Raw genomic sequence first — 21,381 nt, 5'->3', positions numbered from 1 at the left:
GTAAGAATTCTGAATGTGCTCTGGAAACAGCACTGGATTTGAAGCAGAAGTTCTGAGTTTGAGCCCCAAGCTCTGAAACAAACTCAGTACGCAGTCCTGAGCAAGCCCTAATTCTCAGCCTCAGTTTTCTTATCTGTACATTGGGGGTCAAAATACCAGATTGCTAGGAGCCTCAGCACAGTGATTTTTTTAAAAATGTCAAAGCACTTCATATGCTTGATGCTTTATAAAGCTCCATACAAGGGAAAGGGATCTGGATGCCTTTAATTCACCGTGGGGCCCAGGAGGCATCACCCGACCTCTAAGGTCTCCGATCTTCCATTTGCACAGGTTGTGAATTATTACTTCTCCCAGAGATAAAATTTTAAGTGGGAAAGGGCTCCAAGGTCTTTGGATGCCGTGGAAACACACGAGCCACCAAGCCCCTGGTTTCCACCTTCAGGCTGCCGCCCAAATCGGCAGAAAGATCGCCACGGCACCTACTGAGTGATCACAACAAGCTGAGCACTTCACAGATATTTTCAGCAGCAACAAGACCCATTTTACAGACGAGGCACCTGAAGCCAAGGGATGGAGGCAGAATCCTATTTCAGATCTGCTTGACTCCAAGTCCAAAACCAGAGCACAAGGGACCTGGAGAAGAGGCTGCTTCCCACAGGCCAGCCAAGCCCGAGGAACCCTCTCCACCGGGAGGGCTGGGTGCCGAGGGGCAGCCTCCACTTCCTGCCGGGTCCTCGCCGACAGCTCCTGAGCTGCCGGGAGTCCAAAGGTTGGTTAAAGGCTGTTTATTACCATGAATTGTTACAACTCACTGGCAGCTGGGTTTTGCGAACTTGCTGGTTTCATGCCTCAAAGCACTCCCAACTGCATGTGAATTTCATAGGTTTTACAACAATCTATCCTACCCCCGCCCCCGCCCTTAGTGACCAGTTTAAGGGACGACACTGGGCAAAGGACAAAGATGTTCAGGGCCGCACGGTCATTTCTGTCACACCCGGCAACGCCCCGTCTGCACAAGTGCGTGACAAACAAGTTCATTCGCTTTCCTGGGCTGCTCCCCAGCACCAGCATGGCGGGGTCCGCACACGGGGGCCCACGCCCCGCCCCTGCTCCAAGCTTCTGGAACACTTGGGGCAGCCACTCTCACCCCTGCTTCTTGGAGTGAATGGGTCACGCTGGTAACAGAATGACCGCAGCAACACGAACCGCAGCAAACACCTGGATAAGATTCCCGCCCGCCCGACGCTGCTCTGAACACTTTCCACGTAATCAGTCCTTTTAACTGAAACCTTCCAACACGGCAGCATTTTACAGTTGAGGGCTTTGCGGCGAGCGCCTCTGCCTGTGGCATGTGAAGAAGGAAAACTCTGGAAGGCTGAGGGAGGTGTCAGAGCCAACACCCCATCTCCCCCCCCACCCCCGCCCCGCCCCTCTGGAGAGGTGCTCCTCTCCCTTTCCCAGATCCCAGAGGCCAAGACCCAAGGGAGACCCGAGGGAGGGCTGTCGGCACATCCAGGCGGGCCGGGAAAGCAGCACCTCTCCCACCGCAGCACAAGCCCCAACAAGCACCGCCTCAGTGGCTACCATATGAGTAGCAGCTTCCACTCACCAGAACCTTCTCCAAACTGGCCCTGTACCAAGCCAGGTACAGAACCAAACTGGCCCTGTAATATGTACATCACTTCATGGAATCCTTTTCACCTTGTGAAGTAGGTATTTTATTCTCTTCCCACTTTGTGAGAAAACCAGGCTCTAAGAACATTCTAGTATCTTACCGGAAATCACACAGCTCTGAAGCAGCAGAGCCAGCCCTCAAACCTGGGTCTTTCTGACTCCCCCGTGCACCCAGCCTTCCAACCGAAGGCTGTGGAGGTGGAAAAGGGCTCCATCAGTCCTGGCGCCCCGGCCAACTCGGCTGAACCGCGTTGCTCCTGTGGCGTAGCTCTGTTGCCTAGGGTTCTGCCTCACCTCCCCGGACAGATGTCAGCCTCCCTGTGGGCACAGTCTGGTCTCCTCTCCCCCCCACCTCACCTGATTCCCTCACATCATGAGGGCTTGGTAACACTTATCCATTCCCCGAGTATCATATTTGTTCAAAAATACATCACACCCCGGGGGCGCCTGGGGGGCTCAGTCGGTTAAGCGGCCAACTCGACTGTGGCTCAGGTCAAGATCTCACGGTTTGTGGCATGGAGCTCCCTGTCAGGCTCAGGGCTGACAGCGAGGAGCCTGCTTGGAATTCTCTCTCTCCCTCTCTCTCTGTCCCTCCCCCACTCTCTAAATAAATATAAATAAACACTTCAAAAAAAGGCATCTAGAGATTAATAATTCTCAATCCTGTACAACGTAAATTTGCCCATTTGTCAAGAAATGGCACCTGCTGGCTTTCCCAGGAAAGTTGGCCATCCGTACTTACTTGGGCCCTGGCAGGACCAAAGCCGAGGGCGGCATGGGTCCGGGCAGACAGGGAAACGCAATATCCCTCCCCCCTCACTCCTCCAGGACTGCCAGCCCCACACCCTGGGAGCCCACTAGCCCTGGCAGGGAAGCGAAAGTTGTCTCGATTACCAAATGGTTCAGCATGATGTGAGGCAGCAAAAATGTCTTTGAATGGAAAGGAAAAGAACAGGGTTCTGTTGGAATTTTTCATAGAACAATGAGAGAAGTTTCAGTCTGAATGAATGAGCTAGCCATTCTAAAAGTTCTCTGAAAACATTCTCTGGTTCCCCATTGACCTGCTCTGACCTTGGTGGTCTTTTCCTAAATGCAATCTAAGCTAATGCCCCTTTTTTCTACTGTGCAAGGCTCAGGGCTGGTAGCTCAGCCACCATTGCTCCTTAAAGTTTCTGGCACAGAGGTACCCCACTAACAGTCATCTTAGCAGGACCCAGGGGTGGCTAATGAACCCCAAGCCCGGTAGCAGACCCAGAGTACGAGCTCTATACACACTTACTGAACGTAACTACAAGAAATCGGATCTTGTAATTCATCCTTTCATGAACCCCTGGAAAGAGCCTTGCTAGCTGAGGAAGAGGATGTCAACTCAGAGAACACAGGACAAGTAACCCATCTGGGGACTGAGTGGCCGTCAGCTGTGTGAGGAAAATAATAATAGTCCAAATCTCACAGCTAGAAACCAGGCCCGTTCTCTCACTGCCCAACACCCCTTTCCCCCAACACCCCCCATGCACACATTCTCAGCCCCGGCTCTTTCCACAGTTCCACAGAAGCTTCGATCCTTCCAGCAAATCTGCCCTTGATCCAACCACCCAAGGGCACCAACCAAGCACCCGGTTGGGATGCAAGTAACTCACTTGAGTGGTTTGCTCTCTCCAAAGCGGCCTGGGCTCCTCCCGGCCATGAGGCAGAGGTGAGGGCATCCGGCACCACTGTCCCTGACTCTAAGAAGCTCCCCCGCCACTGCAGGGTTCTCTGCCCTTTGGCACCAGGGATGCCTGGAGGACGCTGACCCTTTGAAGAACGGCCAATGCGGCTATTTCTCGTCAAAGCCAGCTGGGAGGAGACTGAGGAGAAGTCAATGAAGTCGACTTACGTGAGTGGACACAGGAAGGGGACTTGCTTCCAGGAATAGGGACCGGTGATGAGTCCAGGGGGTCGTGGAGGCCAGCCCGGGGGAGAAGGTGCCACGGGCACTGTTCCTGCCCTCTGCATCATCTTCCAGGACCCCCCACAACAACCTGCACCACAAAGCCCAGGCACCCACAGAGCTCTATCTGTGGCCCGATCTCGTGGTCACCAAGCTCAATTCCATCCGCTCAGCACTTTTGCAGAAAGGGGGTTGTTTTGCTTGTGCGCCACTCTTTCCACAGGGGCGGCCATTTTGCCCGCTCACCCTCTTCCGGGATCTGCTCACACACTCTTCTTCCCTTGTAGGTGTCTTCCCAGATCTGCTCTCTTGAGAAACTCTACGCTGGCTCTGTTCCGAGCATCACAGCCCTGACCCCACTTCACAGGGAGAAATCTGGAGCCCAAGGCCCGGTGAGCATGCACGAGGGAGGGAAGCCCACTCACCCCAGGTACAAGAGCCATTAGGGATCACATGGGGATGCTGTGCCATCCAGAAGGGCTTCTCCCCACACGGGGCTGGGCTCAAGTTGGCCCCATGCTGAAGTTATTCCCTAGCACAGGCCAGGACACCACACAGTCCATCACAAATTGCTGACCTGCTCCCCTTTCCTGTTTAGCCCCCGCCGTGGCCCCTAAGAGTCTTCCCCCAAGAAGACTGGAGAACAGAATGTGCTTGGCTAGAGACCTGGGCGTCTTAAGTTGCTAATAACAGATTCTCAATCTGAAAAACAAAATAATAGAAGGCTTGGCCCTTCCTTTCTGCTCCTCTCATCCTCAACACTGCTTCCTGCAAGGCCAAGAAGAGAAAGAAATGCCTCCTTTGGCCACAGAGTGGGAAATCAACTCCTCCCCTCCCCAGGACTCCCAAGGGATCAGTCTCCCCCCCCACCCCCCCAGCCTTGCCCCTCACAGGCACAAAAGCCAGGCCCAGAGGAGGCTCTTCTGTGAATGTCTTTGTTTCCTTGTGTCCCCGCATCTCTAACTTCACTTTATCCTTAGGTTCGCTGAGCATCTGCTAAGTGCCAAGCACTGTGCACCAGGTAGGATGTTACCCCAATCCCCATTCACAGAGGAGAGGTGGCTGCCGGGGGTGCCCCAATCCCCATTCACAGATGACAGGTGGCTGCCAGGGAGCAGTGGGGGTGTGGGTGGTGCTAAAGAACAGTGGTGCTGAGGCTGGCCCAGCCCTCTTGGGCTCACACCCATAGCCGGACTCTGTTCCCAGTCACCTACCCTGTGCAAGAGCCATCTGGGGGGAAATGGGACAGGAGTGGGGAGGCAAAGAGAGGAGTCAAAGCCAGAAGCCGCCATCTTTGGAAAGAACCATAGTAAAAGACAAATCTGAATGTTCCCAGGGATAGATTATAAAAATTGTGTTCAGGGTTTAGGTTATGTGCAAATTGCATGTAAATATGTACGTGGCCCTTGGACAAACCCACTTGTCACTGCTGCTCTCTCTGCCCTGCTCGTACTCAGGCAGTCTGCAAGCCACCTAGAAAGCTACCTGACCACCTCACCGGGACATTCCAGAGCTTTGCCCCTCAGCCCGGCTTCTCCCTTTAGCCTCCCCTCCCCTTGCAACCACCTGAGAAAACAGGCGTGCAGAGGATTTAGAGACAACGGGGCTGTGCCCACACCGGGCACAGTCAAGCTGGCAGGTGAGGGAGGAAAGGGGGAGAAGGGCGGCCTCAGCCAAGGTGAACATCCTTCCCGATCTAGTCTCGGGATGGGCTCCATGGGACTGTCAGGAGACCCCTTGGGCTCCAGTTGTCAATGCCTCAACCCTTCCCATCACCAATTGCTCAAAACCAGTGGCAGGAGGCCAGAGGGTTCTGCGGCCAGATCCCAGAGTGGGTTTCCACTTGGTCTGCACGGGGTCAGACATGCCACACAGACCAGCCTTGTCCCTGCCGGCATGGGACTAGGAAGCCCCGCCACTCGGAGGCGTCTCTGTCTCTGAATCTCAGAGTCCTCATCCACAAAATGAGGGGTCAGATACCCTCTGCCCTCCCCGACTCACAGGGTTTCTCAGGCACCCGAAGACAAGCCGCCCGGAAAGAGGCACATGGTGGAGACGGCAGATGCCGGACTGTGACAAAGTGTCTGACTCCACATCTGGATTTGAAACTGCAGCAAACATTACCAGGGTGGCCGTCATTGCCCTCATCTGACTCTACGGTCACAGCATCACAGCATTCTCGTCTTCTCCTAGGAGGGGTCAAAACCATCCTTGCCAAATTGCAGATGGGGAGAGTGAGGCCCCAAGAGATGAAGGGACAAGCCTGAGGGCACGGAGGCTGGACCAGGGCCTCGGCCCCAGCTGCCCACTGACCCTCAAACACCAGCACAGCAGTCCGAGGAAGACGTTAGCGGCTCCTGGAGGGTTTCACCCCAGGGGTTTCCCGTAGGAAAGAAAGGCAGGACAGGGGCCCCAGTGCCTGATGCGCAGGGAGCGACAGCTGGGCTGGGCACATCGGCCACAATTCTGGGGTCAGCCAGTCCCCCCTTCAACCTGGCAGGTCTAGATGGTGCCCCAGGAAGGCCACCGCTGGTCCTTCGGATCCTGGGCCTCCCGGCCTGACTGACCTGCCCAGGAAAGGGGCAGCCTGGCCATTTCCAACTTGACAATGATGGGAAGAAGACAGACCACCATTTCCATGAGACAGATAACAGAAACCAAGTTCCAAAAAGGCTTATGACATGGACAAGACAGAGAATAATCCCGACAGTTCCCTTTACTGTGCAATTGCTGTGCATCAGCCCATGGCACACCTTTTTCTAGAATCCTCACAATAAGTTGCCACAGGGGAGACCCCATGGCCCCATTATATGGATAAGAAAAACGCAGCTAAAAGAAACTAGGTAAGGGGCACCTGGGTGGCTCAGTCAGTTAAGTGTCTGACTTCGGCTCAGGTCACGATCTCGCAGTTTGTGGGTTTGAGCCCCACATCTGGTTCTATGTTAACAGCTCAGAGCCTGGAGCCTGCTTTGGATTCTGTGCCTCCCTCTCTCTGCCCCTCAGACCACTCACGCTCTGCCTCTGTCTCTCAAAAATGAATAAATGTTAAAAAAAAAAAAAAAAAGAAAAAGAAATTAGGCAAAATGCCCAATATTGAGACTCAAAATCCAAAAGCTGCAAATCCAGAAGTTTCTGACTATACAGCTCCAGGGTGTTTTCATTGAATTATCCTTCTCCTAAAATGAAGACTATTCCAGAGCGAGACTGAGTTATTCATAATGTATCGGTGTGGAGAGGAGGAAGAAGAAAGGTACAAAATGATGACCAAAATTGGCACCCAACCCTGGAGCAAGCTAGGGATGAGCCTGAACTTCACCGGCCATGTAGGCCCTTTTATCAGTCTGACCCAGGCCACCTCCCACCCACCCCAGTCATCCTCACCATCCTGTAATGCAGGCGTGTACTTTCACACGCCACGGGGCTCTGGCTCTGCCCCTGCCTAGAACGCCCTTCGTACATTCTTGACCAGAAAACTCCTACACCTCACTCAAAGCCCAGCTCAAATGCTGCCCTTTCTTTAAAAACCATTCCTGGGTTATTTATCCAAGGGATACGGGTGTGCTGTTTCAAAGGGACACATGCACCCCATGTTTATAGCAGCACTATCGACAATAGCCAAAGTATGGAAAGAGCCCAAATGTCCGTCAGTGGATGAACGGATAAAGAAGATGTGGTATAGATATGCAGTGGAGTATTACTCAGCAATCAAAAAGGATGAAACCTTGCCATTTGCAACGACGTGGACGGAACTGGAGGGTATCATGCTAAGCGAAATTAGTCAGAGAAAGACAAACATCATATGACTTCACTCATAGGAGGACTTTAAGAGACAAAACAGATGAACATAAGGGAAGGGAAGCAAAAATGATACAAAAACAGGGAGGGGGACAAAACATAAGAGACTCTTAAATATGGAGAACAAACTGAGGGTTGCTGGAGGGGGTTGTGGGAGGGGCGATGGGCTAAATGGGTCAGGAGCACTGAGGAATCTACTCCTGAAATCATTGTTACACTATATGCTAAGTAATTTGGATGTAAGTTAAAAAAAATTTAAAAAATTAAAAATCATTCCCGGGGCGCCTGAGTGGCTCAATCGGTTAACCATCCGACTTCAGCTAAGGTCATGATCTCACAGTTCGTGAGTTCAAGCTCCCCGTCGGGGCTGTGCTGACAGCTCAGAGCCTGGAACCTGCTTCGGATTCTGTGTCGCCCTCTCTCTCTCTGCCCCTCCTCCACTCGCACTCTGTCTCTCTCTCAAAAATAATAAATAAACATTAAAAAAAAAAAATCATTCCCTAATAACCCTAGAAAAGTTGATGGCGCCTCCAGGGCATCCCAGAGTCTTTTGAGATCCCTGGTCTCTACTCCTTGACTGGACTGCAATTATGCATTCAGGTTCCAGCTAGCTCCGAGCCCCAGGGACAGGGACAGTAATAGCCTTCTCTAATACAACCCTTACTATTCAAGATACCACACCGAGCACCTCTTCACATGTAACAGTCACAGCAGCCCCTATTATCACTCCCACGTTACAGATGGGGAAACTGAGACTCAGACAGGTTAAGCTACTTACCCAAGACCACACAGGCAGTCTGGCTCCAGAGTCTGCCTGCCCAGGCTGGTACTGTCTTGCCTCCCCATCCCCAATGCAGTGCCTGGCACATGCTAGGTGTTCAGTAAAGGTTTGTGGCATAAAAGGGTAGAGAAGGAGGAAGGTATTGCCTCACCCCGGCTACCCCCGGCTCCGAATCCCACCTGAAATTCCTCGGCCCCGGATATCCCTACTTCTGGTCCCACCTTCTGACATCCAGCGCTGCTTTCTTGCCCAAACCTCCAGGTGCTTTTCCTATCTCCCGTCCATTCCTTCCTTGAGTGTCCCAGCAGGGGTGAGGGGTCCTGCTGTCTTTCCAGTGGGAAACTGAGACCCACAGAGGCCTCATGGCCAGCGGATCTGTTCAGAGGCAAGTCTCCTGCCCATGGGGCTGGCGCCTCGTTCGGACTGGTTTTACCTCTGCCTCCGGCAAGAAAAAACAAGCAAGTTGCAGGGGCAGTGTGGAGGTCAGCACCTGCCCTTTCCTCGCTGCCAGCACCCCCTGGCTGACCTGACCACTGGTCTCTGGCTGGGCCTGAGAGCCGAGGAGGGGGGCTGCTCCCCGGGGCTAGGGAGGAGGAGACAAGAGGCCCTTTGTGTCTGCAGAGCTCCTGAGACACCTGTTCTCCCTCCTGCCTGCCTGTGGCCTCCCTCCCTCCTGGCCGGGCTGTGTGCGGCCTTGTTTATCCCACAGCCCTGGCAGCCAGGCCCAGCCTGCTCCCAGCGTGGGGCTCCGGCAGCCCCTGCCAGCACCTGCCTGGTCCTGGCAGCCCCGGGGGCTGCGGGCCAAGCACAATCACCCTGCTGTTGACACAGTTGTTGATTTTCAGGAGGGCAGGGAGGGACGGGAGAGAAGGAGAGAAGCGGCGAAGGCATTTAACGCCAGCCTGGCTAATTTGCAGTTGGTCCCAGCAATCCTCTCCCGCCCCAGCGGCCTGGGAGAGAGTTTGGCTTCCAGTCCCCGGCCGCCTGGGCCACACACCCGAGTCCCGCCTAAACCCGCAGCGTCACACCACGGGCAGCCCCCCACACACAACTCAGCCCCCCCCCCCCCACACACACACAACTCGGAGCAGAACAAGGCCTCTGGGCTCCAGGAGCCTCTAGCCACCCTGTTTTCAAATGCCTAGCACTCCTCCTCCCTCCAAAGTCCTGATGCCCCCTCGGGCCCTGGTAAGGGACAGGACCAGCTGCCATGCCCTTGGGGCGCCAGGTAGGGCCCCTGGTTGACCAGAAGGGATCTGTCCTTACAACCTTCTCTTCTCTCTGAGTTGTTCTTGCCAAGCAATCTCCTCCTCACCCTCCAGGTCTCTAGGTTTCCTCTTACGGGGAGCCTTCCCTGATTGCCCAACTCTGATGGCAGTGCCCTCCTGGGTGCCCCTGTAGCACTCCGCCCTGCACCTCCCGACCCCCGCTTTGTCAGTCAGTATCTGACAATGACTTCCTTCTCTTTCCCTTCCTCACTAAGTAGAACAGGGCCGTGCTGGTCTCCTAGCCCCAGCGTAGTAGGGCACAGCCGTGAGGCAGGCACTCCCCGCGGACCCGCTGAGTGGCTGCGTGAACGGAGCAGGCCCCCACAGGCCCGAACATCCACTACACCTCCACCCCAAGTTCCCTCTCTGACAGTCACCTCCTGGATTAATAAGGCCCTGTGGCCGGTTAAAAGGCTTCGAGAATTACCCACCAGCCCATGAACTTAGATTGGTCAATCCGCTTAGCCAGTTATCTCCTCAGAGATCAAAGAACAAGATATTGAAGGACAGGGATGGGTGAGTTTTGAGCATGAGACAGGGAGACAGGAGGGCAAGGACTCAAGGAAGATCCTGTGGGTCGGAGGCCAGCAAAAGGGTCCAGTAGAGGTTGCTGTCGGGCCAGACAGGAACTCCCCTCTCCTCGCATGCGCCCCCCTCTTCAGTCTTCCCTGCCCCTTCCCTCCTGGGGCTCCCACATCCATCCAGCCTTGACTCGGGAATCAGGAGGTGCCTCGCTGCTATGGCCACCTGGCTTCTACGGCCAACGGTCCCAACAGGACTCGGGTTCTGCGAGGAGGGTGGTAGCTACACAGACCCTCACTAAACCGCCCCCCCCACACACACCCCCGCTCACAACTGACCCTCCCCTCAATTCTGGTTCCCCAAACTCCAAGTCGATCGGTGCCCAGAAAGGGGTACCAAAGAGCCAAATCACCTCCAAACTTGGGGTGTCATGATGAGGAGGATGGAGCTGAGGCCAGGCAGAGCTGCCAGGAGAGACGTGAACTTACATCCTGGAAACCACGGGTCCCCGACGTTCTGCCCAGTTCCAGTAAGGCCATCATGTACCTCAGAGCCCCATTCACCCAGACTTGTACACTTATCACAACTTACATGGCAGTCAAGCTCATCCCTTGACGTCCTCAGTTACCAAAGAGAAAGTTCTCCTGCTTCCCACACCTCTTTTCCGGGCAAGATGTGACACAGATCCCCTTCCTCCGTTCTTTGACCTGTTTCCTGGCTAGGGCACCTTCACCCCAACTAAGAGAGGCCTCCCCCTCTCTGCCCCACCAGCTCCAGCTAGGGGTCCCCATGATTCCACCACTAACTCTTTGCCTCCATACTCTGCTCTTCCTCCAGCCCCTCATCCTGGCCAGACTCCCAGACACCCTCCACTCCCGGGGAGAGGGTATGGCTGCGGTTCCAGGCTCACAAGGACATAGCAGGAGGCAACTGAATTTACAGAGAGGAAAGCAGGGAAGGAGGGTCACTACCCGCTGCCCTGCCCCTCCCCAGGAAGAATGGGACTGAAACCCCAATCCTTTTGGGGTTTGTCAGGAACCTGAGGCCCTGGAGAATACTGAAGGTCACAGAGGAGGGACAAGAGGAGGGCCTCCCTCTGGCTCTCCTTGGCCTCACAGTCCATTCTCTCCTTTCCTTCTTGAGGCTGGTCTCCCTGGGGCTCTCAGAGGCACTTCCTGGTCTCCCAGAGGCCAGAGGGGCTAACCAGGGTCTAGAATGCAGCACCCCTGCCCGGGTTGCCTATGCACGCACGCATACACGCACCACGCTCGCGTGCCCTGGCCAACCAGCCAGGAAAGGGGGGAGCCAGGTCAGCCACAGAAACAGTAAGGGCTGGAGGGGCCACTCCCTCTATTTTCAACAGCTCCCTATTCATTCTCCACTCCCCTCGCCCCACCTGCCTCTGAGAACCCAGTCATACCTGCACCCAGGCCTCCTTCCAGCCCCTCCCCACTAACCTTTTATTCTCCCTTCCTTCCCCACCGCACCCACCCCTCCGGGGACAGGCCTGGCATCGAAGCCTCACCAGGATAAAGGAATGACTTCAGCTCCTTCAACAGGGCTGGGGGCGGTTTCTAGAACTTCACACCCCGCAGTCAGAAAACTCCCGTCTTTCTCCCCTCTGAGGAGGGCACAGGGCCTGCCTGGCTCAGCCTGTGCGGGCCAGGCAAGAGTTAACTCTTTTGAGTCAGTGTGAGGGCAGCTTAAGGCAAGATTTACTCCCTTTGCTGCCTCCTGCCAGGTGCCAGGGCCAACAGGAGGGCATGGGCCGGGGTGCATGGGCCCACTCGCCTGTCATCCTGAAAGGGTACCACCGGTCCAGTCTTCAGGCTGCTTCCCACTTCCCACTATCACCCCTCCCGCCAGGAACCCGTGTGTCTTCCAGAGAAGAAACACTGACTACTTTTCTGTTACAGCGTGTGGCAGGTTCTGGATATATTTTAAATCCTTCTCACTCTGATTACAAAGGTAACGCACGTTGTGGGACTACTTTCCGAAACTACAGAAACACAGAAATAAGAATAAAAATATGAGCCATAATTAAAAAAAAAAAAGAAGTCAGCAAAGGGTAGAGGTCTAGCTCCTAGAGCTGGGATGGGTCCCCCTTGGCCCGCTAGCCCCCTGCCCTCTCCCCACCCTGGGGGGATCCTTCAAATAGCGGGACCTGAGCCCCCTGGAATCGAATCGGCAGCGGGGTGCCTCCAGCGTGCCAAGGAGCAGGACCCAGCCCCAAGGTTCCCCGCTCCCTTGGAGGGGGGATGGGAGAAGGCCTGGACCAAGGCCCTCTGGGAACTAGTTTTCACCCCATCCTGTTCCACAGGCTGCACATTCCATTCTGATTCAAGCAGGGGGTGGTGACTGGGGGAGGTAAGGCCGAGGGGAGAAGAACAGTCTGGCCTCCTCTGGGGCGGATCCCCCAGGGAGCTCCAGGCCTGGCAGGGAGCAGACGCGGGGGGGGGGGGGGGGGGGGGGCCGGAGTTCCTGCCTGGTCTGCGGGCCCCTTCTTGTTCTCTCCTCAAACCAAAACACTGAAACCCTACCTTCGACATGTCCCCAGAAGATACAGGGGACAATGTGGGGGGAACACTAAACCTCTCCCCACTCCCAGCCTGGCCACAATCCTCTGGGATGCTTAAATGTTAGAGTACTGGGGGGGGGGGGGAGTCCGAAGACTGTGTGTGTCCAGGGGACTGAACGCAGGTTTGACAGGGTGTGTCAGGCTTCCCAGAGAGATCGAAAGGGCCTGGGTAGAGGATGCTATTTAGGAAAAAACGTGGAAGCCGGAGACACTGTCCGCACCTCTTCCTCTACCAGCCCATTCACACCTCTCCCCCCGAAAACACACTCCTGACTGGACACGGCAACCTTTGGGCACACCTCTCAGCCCCGGCTGCTTGCTCTCCTGGCTCACTCCCACGCGCACACTTAGTGCTGGGATGCTGAGCCACACACGGGGCACATCCCGGGCCATGCCCAGGTCTTGGATTTGCCTGCGGATGACCTTGGGAGGAGGTAGGGGAACCCCAGACACTTCCTCCTCACCACACGGCCTCTTGGAGGTCTGACCACTGTCAGTGTTCCATGTCTGGGTCCTTCTAGATTCCCCCCCCCCGCCACCCCCCCGCCACAGCACCTAGTGGGTCAGAGGGGAAGGGAGGCAGGGGCCACAGGGCCCCTGGCTCCTCCTAAACGAGGCAGGTCCCAGGAGCAGAGGGTCCTCTTAAATAAAAGAGGGGGGGGCGCCTGGGTGGCGCAGTCGGTTAAGCGTCCGACTTCAGCCAGGTCACGATCTCGCGGTCCGGGAGTTCGAGCCCCGCGTCAGGCTCTGGGCTGATGGCTCGGAGCCTGGAGCCTGCTTCCGATTCTGTGTGTCCCTCTCTCTCTGCCCCTCCCCCATTCATGCTCTGTCTCTCTCTGTCCCAAAAATAAATAAACGTTGAAAAAATAAATAAATAAAAAAAAAATAAAAGAGGGGCAGGAGAGGTAAGAACATGTCTGGAGTAGCAGGTGGTAACCTTGAGGTTCTATGCTGTGGGCCACACAGGGTAGACAATAACTTTTTCCTAGGGGAGCTCCAAGGGCCTTCACCACCCTCAGGCTTGGGCAGGAATGACCTCAGGGGTCTCTGGCTAGGTCCAAGAGATAGAACAGGCACTCGGGCCCAAATGGACACCCTACTCCACTGCACCCACGCTCAGGAAGAAACCACGATGTCACTGCTGCTCAGAAAGAGTATTTGAATTTTGCAAAGAAACAGAGTCACCCGACCAGAGAAGCAAGCAGAGGTCGGAGGCAGCCTTGCTGAACTGGCCTGTAACAAATCTCCTAATCGAGGCTTCCCAAGGAGCTGGAAGGGGGACTCCAAGGAAGAGGCAGCCAAAATGGAGGTGACCCCAAGCAAAGACCCCATCCAGGGCATGCCTTCCTGCTTGGGAGCAGGGAGACCGGGAGATGACAGGAAAGGTGAAAGCAATCTTCCACGGGCCTTGTGACAACCTTCCTGGCTGACATAGCCAGGTTCCAGAAAGGGGACTAGCAAAGGGTGAGGACTTCGGCGAGTTTGGACAGGAGCGAGGCCTCTTAAGCAAACACTGAGCACAAAAATAATTCCCATTCAAAGCACGACTTACTGTGGGCCTGGCTGGGCCTTCCCAGCACAGAGCCCTTTTCAAAGGCTCCCCTTTACCTCTGAATGTGGCTGGGGGGAGGGGCGCGCAGGCATGGTGGCATTTGAATTCCACTCTTTCCCAGAGGCTTCCTGGCAACCTACAGGGAGCTGCCCAATAAAGGCCGGTCTCAAAGCACCCCCAGAGAGGAGTAAACCCGTGTAGAATGTCAGCTCCTCAAGGGCAGGAATGTTAGATCCTCTGGAGGAACAGGCCTCTCAAGCAAATATGTGTCGGGCAACAGCACACCCCAGGCCCATGCCATTCATGCAGTGCCACCGAAGGCTTAACCAGAGGTGAGCTCCCGAGCTGTCAGAGGTAAGCACTGTTGCTGTTATTGTCCCAGTTCACAGACGGGAGAACAGAGGCTCAGAGGCGTGCAGTGATGAACATCTCTCCCAGCTCTAAATCTTTCCCGGGTACATCACGTGGCCCTAAATCTGCCCATGATGAGAGGAGCAGCATGTTCAGAACGGGGCTCTCCCCACTAAGGAACGACGGGGTAAGGATGAAGCTGGAATGTGAGACGCTTCTCCAGCCAAGGCAGCATTGGAAATCGCCCTTCACCGCCACTGACCCCAACACTCCTGATCATGACATCTGAGCTGGGGGATAGAATGCCCTCTCTGGGCAAGAGCAAAGAATAGTTAGTGAGACCTGCTGTCTCCACCCCCAGACCCATCTCCCCTTGGCCCACCCTTCCTCAATCCCCCCCACCCCCCACCTCGATTCCGATCCAGCCTCCTAGTTAGCCTCTTCCATTCCGGCTCCCCTCCAAACTATCCTCTATTAGCAGCTGGAGCGACCTCTCTCTTTTACATTTTTTCCCACTTACAAGAGTAATTCATGGCCATTGTAGAAGATTGGAAGAATCAACAGAAGATGACGGAAATAAAAATCACCCATTGTTCCGCATCTGGAATTAGCTCTGTAAACATCTCGAGGCAGCCTTTGAATCTTTTTATGTATGTGTGCAGGATGTGCATGTGTATACGTACAATTATCCGCGCAGAAGTAGTTTGTCCTACAGAGCTTTATATAGGTTATCTTACACTTTTGGTGATATACATCTTCCAAATTATCAGCTACTCTCTTTTACCTATGCTTTTTGGGGTTTGGTTTGTATGGTATAGTGATCGGTGTCCTACACTCCGAGAGGACAAAGGATCGAGAGCCAAAACACCACCTTTCCTCCATCTCATCCCACCCCTCGGCCCTCATTTCCCTCCCCTGGGGCAACTCTGATTACCTGTGTCTTGTTATACTCAATAAGCTGTTAAATCATAAATCAGATGGTGTCACTCCCCGACTTAAAACTCTCCAATGTCTTCCCATCGCCCTGGCCATAAAATCCGGGCTCCTCTGTGACCAGGATCTTTTCTTCCTCTGAGTTCTCCTCCTCCAGCCACATTGCTGTTGCAAAACCTGATCTGGCCTCAGGGATTTTTCATTTGCTGTTCCCTCAGCCTGGAATCCTTCCTTCAGGTCTTTGAGCCCGCTGGCTCCTTATCCCTCAGGGCTCCGCTGAGCCAGCCTCCCCCAGGGCGGCTTTCACTGGCTTCCCAATCCAGGGCCACCCTTGCCTTTCTCCTCGCAGGCAGACATTCTCTAGCCACATGACCCTGTTGTATTTCTTCCAAGCCACATAGGGTCTAATGTTGTCTTGGTTACTTATTTCAAGTTATTTATTGCCTGCTTCCTCTCCCACCAGAAAGAAGACCTCCGTGAGGACAGGCACACTACCTGTCTTGTTTCACGTCCCTAAAGCCACGCTGCCTAGCACAGGGCCTGGCACATCACAGGTTTTCAACAACATTTCTGTTGAAGGAATGAATGGGGGGTACTGAGGTACTGACTCTCATCACTGAAAACCAGCCACCAGCAGGCTCTCCAAGCACCGACCTGGGCCACCACCCCCCATGCCCGGGGTGGGGGCTAGGGTATCAGAGAAAGTACAGAGGAGCCCATTGTCCGAGGTGGCATCCACCCCGCCCTTCCCTCCCTCACCCAGCTCATCCCTTACTGGTGCTGTGCATTCGCAGAGTCCAGAATCAGACAAGGGCCTGTGACCAACCCAAGTGCTAGAAATACTCTAACTGCAAAGTGCAAAGTTGAAGATGAAACTTCGTCTCCGATCCCCCCAGGCAGCTGGGATATTCTAGGTTCCCAAGTGAGCCCCAGCAGCAGGTGACCCAGACGCTGCCTGGGGTAGCAGAGCTCCCCCAGGAACAGCCTAGCCCAATCCCACCTGACTACCCCTCCACCACCGCCCCTCCCCCGCCCCTCCCTGGGGCCCCAGACACCTGGGCTCCTCTCTCCAGAAATTCACCCAGCTCCAGAGACACAAATGCACATCCAATCCTGTGTCAGCAGCCAAAGCCAGGATACTCAGGGGACACCCTTGTGGAGCCGCTTCCTTCCGGGGCCTGATTTCCAGGAGAGAAGACTGCAGGTGGGCCAAGATTAATTTTTAAGAATGAGGAAAAGGAGGGAATAAACTGCTTTTCATAAACACTGTGAAATAATTGGGGGGGGGGGCATGAGGGGAGATGATAATAGACTTAAGACCAAACTAGACAAGGACTAGGAAGAATCAGAGAAGTAAAGAAGTGGGGAGGCTTGCTTCCCTTCCAGAAGTGGACAGCTGTTATAATTGACTACAGGAGCACAATCTCAAAACGCCCTTCTGGTTTCTTTACAAGGTCAGTAAGTAATAATGGCAACAATAGCTAACATTTCTCCAGCACTTACTACTTGCCAGGTACTGTTCTAGGAGATTCAGACGAACAAACTGAGGCACAGAGCAGGAAGATTAAATTGCTCAAGATCAAGTCGCCAGTGGCAGGATCTAAGATCTAGCATCTAACTCCAGAGCCCCTGACTCAACCACTGAGCTATATGTGGCCCCGTGGAGGGGGGAGGGCTATCCTTTTGGAGTTCATGCCTTCCAAACCAATACCGCTTAATTGATTGTTGGAGGCCAGTTTCAAAGATGTGTGCATAATTCTGCCCGTTCTGCAGAGGGGAAATTCTGTAAAAGTTAAAGGACTCGCCTGAGCTCACGCTGCCCGTAGGAGAGGAATTCAAACCAAAGTGTGCTCAACCCAGCATCTGGAGCACCACTTCCTAAGGGAGCACTCTGGAAACCCGGATCTCGAAACTCCGCCCAGAACCGCAGCATCTCCCCTGGCTTTGGCCAGGCCCCTTCGCCAGCGCCGAGGCGCCCTGCCGGAAATTCCCACAGAGTCACAGCGAACTTCCAGGAAAACTCCTCGGCTTCCTCCTAGCCCCTGTCACGGAGGTGGCAGCCAAGAGCGCCGCTGGAGTCCTTGCAGCTGCCGTCGGCCCTCCCGGGGCGGGAGCCGCCGCTTGTGCGCTCGGGGTCCTCCCGGAAAGGTCCAGGGCTGAAGTTCAAAATTCACTTCCCGCCCAGGCCCGGCTCGCGGCCCCGCCCGGGACTCTCCGACAGCCCCACGTCTCTCGCCCTCCCCAGCCCCGAAGTCATGGAGCTCCTCCAGCCTGCAAGGCCAGGCGGGCGGCTGGGAAAATCCCGCGGGCGATTCCTGCGCGGACCGGGACTCGCAGCAGCCGGCCGCGCGCGCACACGCGCGTACACACACACACGTGTGTGTGTGGGCGCGCCCGCTAGTGTGTGCGTGTGTCACAGCCGCCGGCGCGCACGTGTGTGTGTTGTGTGGTGTGTGTGTGTGTGTGTGTGTGTGTGTGTGTTTTACGTAACGGAACGCGCGGGGTGGGGAAAACAATGGCGAGCCGCTGGGAACAGAGCGACGGGCCCCCCTCCCCACATCCCCGCCTCCCTCCCCCCAGGCAAGATTCGTTTTGCGGGGAAATCAGGATGCGGAGATTCACCTCCGACAGCAAAGGGCTGGAGGTGGGGGGTGGGAAGAAGGAGGCTAGGGTGGGAGGTGGGGAAGGGGTGAAACAGGAGCGGCCGGAGCAGAAAACAGGATGCAGCGCCCGGCGGGTCCGATGGGGTGCGAAACCCGAGGGGTGGGAAGGACTGCGTGGCCGGCCCCACGCACCGCAACCAACCAGGGCGGGGGTGGATCTGCCTCTGGGCGCCCGCACCCGAGCCCCACGCGGGGCGCGCACAGGTCGCCGCGGCTTCCCTCTGGGAAATCCTTGAACTGGGCGCCTAGACAGGCTGGTGAGAAAGCCCCAGTGCCCGTGCCCCCGGCCGGTCGGCGAGGTGGGGGGGGGGGCGGGCACCCCAAGGCTGGCTAAGCGTGGTGCGCACGGTCCCCCTCCCACACAGCCCCCCCCCCACGGCCTTACCAGGCTGCCCCCCCCACCCCCTGCACAGGGACCCGGGTCTGCTCGAGAGGAGCCGCCACTGGCCGGCGTTGTTGGGGGTAGGTGGGGGTCCGTTCCTTCTCGAAAAACTTTGCAAAAGATGGAAACTCGCAGAGACGAGAGCCGGCGTGTGCCCAGAAACGCGGGGGCGCGAGTGTCAAACTTCGGAGGCCTGGGGAGAGGGGCGCAGCGGCGTGCTGCGGGCGCGGAGGGGGCGCACTTACTACTCGGCCAGGCGCCGGGCTCGGGGCTCCGCGCTCCTGCTCCTCCTCCGAACGGGTCCTCGCGGCTGGCAGCCTGGGCTTCCCGCTCACATGCCCCGGCGACGCAGCTGACCGGCGCGCGGGGCTGGGGCGGCCGGGCTGGGAGGAGGCACGCCCCCCGCCGTGGGCCGGGGAGTCGCTCCGGACTCGTGGCCACCCTGGGTCCGCGCCCCACCGCGGGCCGCCGTCCCGGGCGGAGAGCTCGGTTCCGGCCGGGCGGCGCCCTCCGCCGAGCCAGGCCTCTCTCTGCACTCTGCCCTCTGCCCTCTGCTCGCGGCCGTCTCCCTGCCTTCCGCGGTCCTGCTCCCTGACTCGCCGGGACGCTGCGCCGGCCCCGCCCGCCCGGCTCTCCGGCTCTCCCGCCTCTGCGCCCGGGCTCGGTCCCGAACCAGGGCCTCTCGGCGGCTGGCCGCTGGCCCGGGCTCAGACCTGGGCTCGCCGCTCCCGGGCCGGGGTTCCAGGACCCGCCACTTGCACAGTTCAGTTCAAGCCGGGACTGGGAGCTGGGCGCTCGCAGCTCGCTGCTGCGAGGCGACTCCACAGCCTCAGAGGAGAAAGAGGGAGGGAGACAGAGAGCGGGCAGGGGAGGAGGAAGGAGGAAGGGTGGGGAGATGGAGAAGGAGGGAGGGACAGAGAGTTCCCTCCTCCTCCCTGCAGCCAGGTCCATCCAGGCATCCGCAGCTGGAAACCTCTGTCGGAAAGGGGAGAGCGGCGGGGGGTGGGTGAGAAAAGAAAGAGGTGGGTTCCGCCCCCTCCCACTGCTCAGGTATGAGGGTCGCTGACTAAGAATCTTCGCTCCTTAGAGCAAGACCCAAGAAGTTGTCCATCCAACTCCCGGCCCCCCTCACCCTCCGGCCAGCCAGGATTTAGGGTTTCAGACCCTGTTTCTGAACCTCCCTTGGGACCCTCATCCCACCTGCGGCTACACTGCTTCCTAATGCCTCAGACCATTCTCTAGTCCTGGCATCTGGCACTCTCACAAGTTCTCTCTCTCTCTCTCTTTCCCCCCTTGAGCTGTTTTGTATAAAGGAGTATTTATATTTATATATTTTGTATAAAGGAGTATATTTATAAAGGAGTAATTCAAAGTATTTATTAAATACCTACAATATGCCTGGCCCAGAAGGGTGCTGGGGACACCAGATGAGAGAGGGTGCCCTGCCCTTTCTGGATTCCCATTTTGTGAAGGAGACAGATGAGTGAACGTGGAATTACAGAGAAGTGGGAGAGGGCCAAGATCAGACCAGCACAGGGGGCCTGGGGACCACCAAGGGCACTCAGGTGGGGGGGACAAGCATCAGAGTCTTCTTGGGGAGGTGTTCTCTGAACTGGGGCTCAGAAAGTAGAGCAGATGAAAGGAGTAGCAATCACGAAACCGCAGAGAACGTGCTGGCCAGTGGCTTTTCAGCAGGTGCTGGTCAGCCAGGTTCATAAGGCCTTCTGAGGGCTTTGGATCTCATCATTTCCCGCAGCCTTCCTTACCTAACTCCCTTTATTCACCTTTTAGGTCTCAGCCCAGATATCAATTCTTCCAGAAGGATGTCTTGACAGCCCAATCTGGGTCAGGTGCCCCATCTAAGTATGGGCTCCAGAAGCCCCACCCCCACCCCAGGTTGTAGATAGTGTGGTCATTGTTCATGTGTGTGGCTCCCCCCATCGGACTGCCAACTCCCTAAGAGCGGAGATGTCTGGCTGGCTCACTGTTACATCCCTGGTGCCTAGTGAGGGCTTGGCAAAGAGCCGGACCTTGATAAAAAGCTGTTGATCAATTGGTTGATGGAAGGGAATGGGAAGTCACTGAGGGATTCTGAGGAGGGCCTCTAATGAGATCAGTCTAGCTGGAGGCAGGGAGGCCGGTGACCAGACAGTGGCAGTGACCAGAGTAAAAAAGTCACAGGCCTGAGGTAAGCTAGGGATAGGGAGGATGGAAAGAAGGAAGTGGGGGGATGGAGGTGGAACAGGTCAAAGTATGGATGACTGGATGAAGCCATTTCGGAAACCAGGAGTCACCCAAGTGCCACCAGTCCTTCCTCTTCCCAGCCAGCATGCTTGTGTTTTCCATATACCTGGTTGTTTTCCTCTGGCCCCTTATCCGTGTCAACGGGCACCTTCATTGTGGGTCCCTCCCCTGTCCTTTGCCACAGCAGAGTGAGAGAGGAAGACAGAGAGATGGGCTATGGGCTCTCCTCTTTCCAACAGCCCCCATCCACTGTATCTGGCGACCACCCTTCCCCATCACAGCCGCCAAATTGAAATTTCTTTTTTTTGGTTTTTGTCTTACTTTCTGTTAATTTTTAGTACATCAATAAATCTTTTTTTCACTTGTCAAAGAAGTGTATTTTTCTTTTTAAAAATTTTTAATTTAAAAAAAGTTTTAAAAATAAAAAAAATCTTTTTTTTTTGTTTGTTTGTTTTTGGTAATCTCTGCACCCAACATGGGGTTGGAACTCATGACCCGAGATCAAGAGTTGCACGCTCTTCTGACTGAGCCCGCCAGGTGCCCCTGAAATATTTTAAGTATCTGCCTACTACATCTTACACACAGTAAGATAATATACATATATAATTCTGTTTTCATATACAGTATCTATTTGTACCTTATCCCAGTTCTATGAGGTTGGTATCATTATTCCCCCCCCCTTTTTTTAAAGTTTATTTATTGAGA

At 55.6% G+C, this 21,381-nt stretch overlaps 1 protein-coding gene across 3 annotated transcripts in view; it reads right to left on the bottom strand.

The window, feature by feature from the left end:
* SOX13 (SRY-box transcription factor 13) overlaps window positions 1–19,253 on the bottom strand; it is a 46,706-nt gene extending 27,453 nt beyond the window's left edge. For 2 of the 3 annotated variants that reach the window (XM_030302368.1, XM_030302370.1), the window contains exon 1: window positions 8,405–8,588. In XM_030302368.1, coding sequence (XP_030158228.1) covers window positions 8,405–8,547 — 143 coding nt within the window. In that variant the 5' untranslated portion in view covers window positions 8,548–8,588. Of the gene's footprint in view, window positions 1–8,404; window positions 8,589–18,677 lie in introns of those variants that run through there. The other variant, XM_030302372.1, reaches the window with a different exon arrangement.
* Between the last annotated feature and the right edge of the window lie 2,128 nt (window positions 19,254–21,381).

This window comes from Lynx canadensis, chromosome F1 (assembly GCF_007474595.2).
Source record: "Lynx canadensis isolate LIC74 chromosome F1, mLynCan4.pri.v2, whole genome shotgun sequence".
NCBI classification, from domain to species: Eukaryota; Metazoa; Chordata; class Mammalia; order Carnivora; family Felidae; genus Lynx; species Lynx canadensis.
This window is presented reverse-complemented; position numbering and strand designations above follow the sequence as displayed.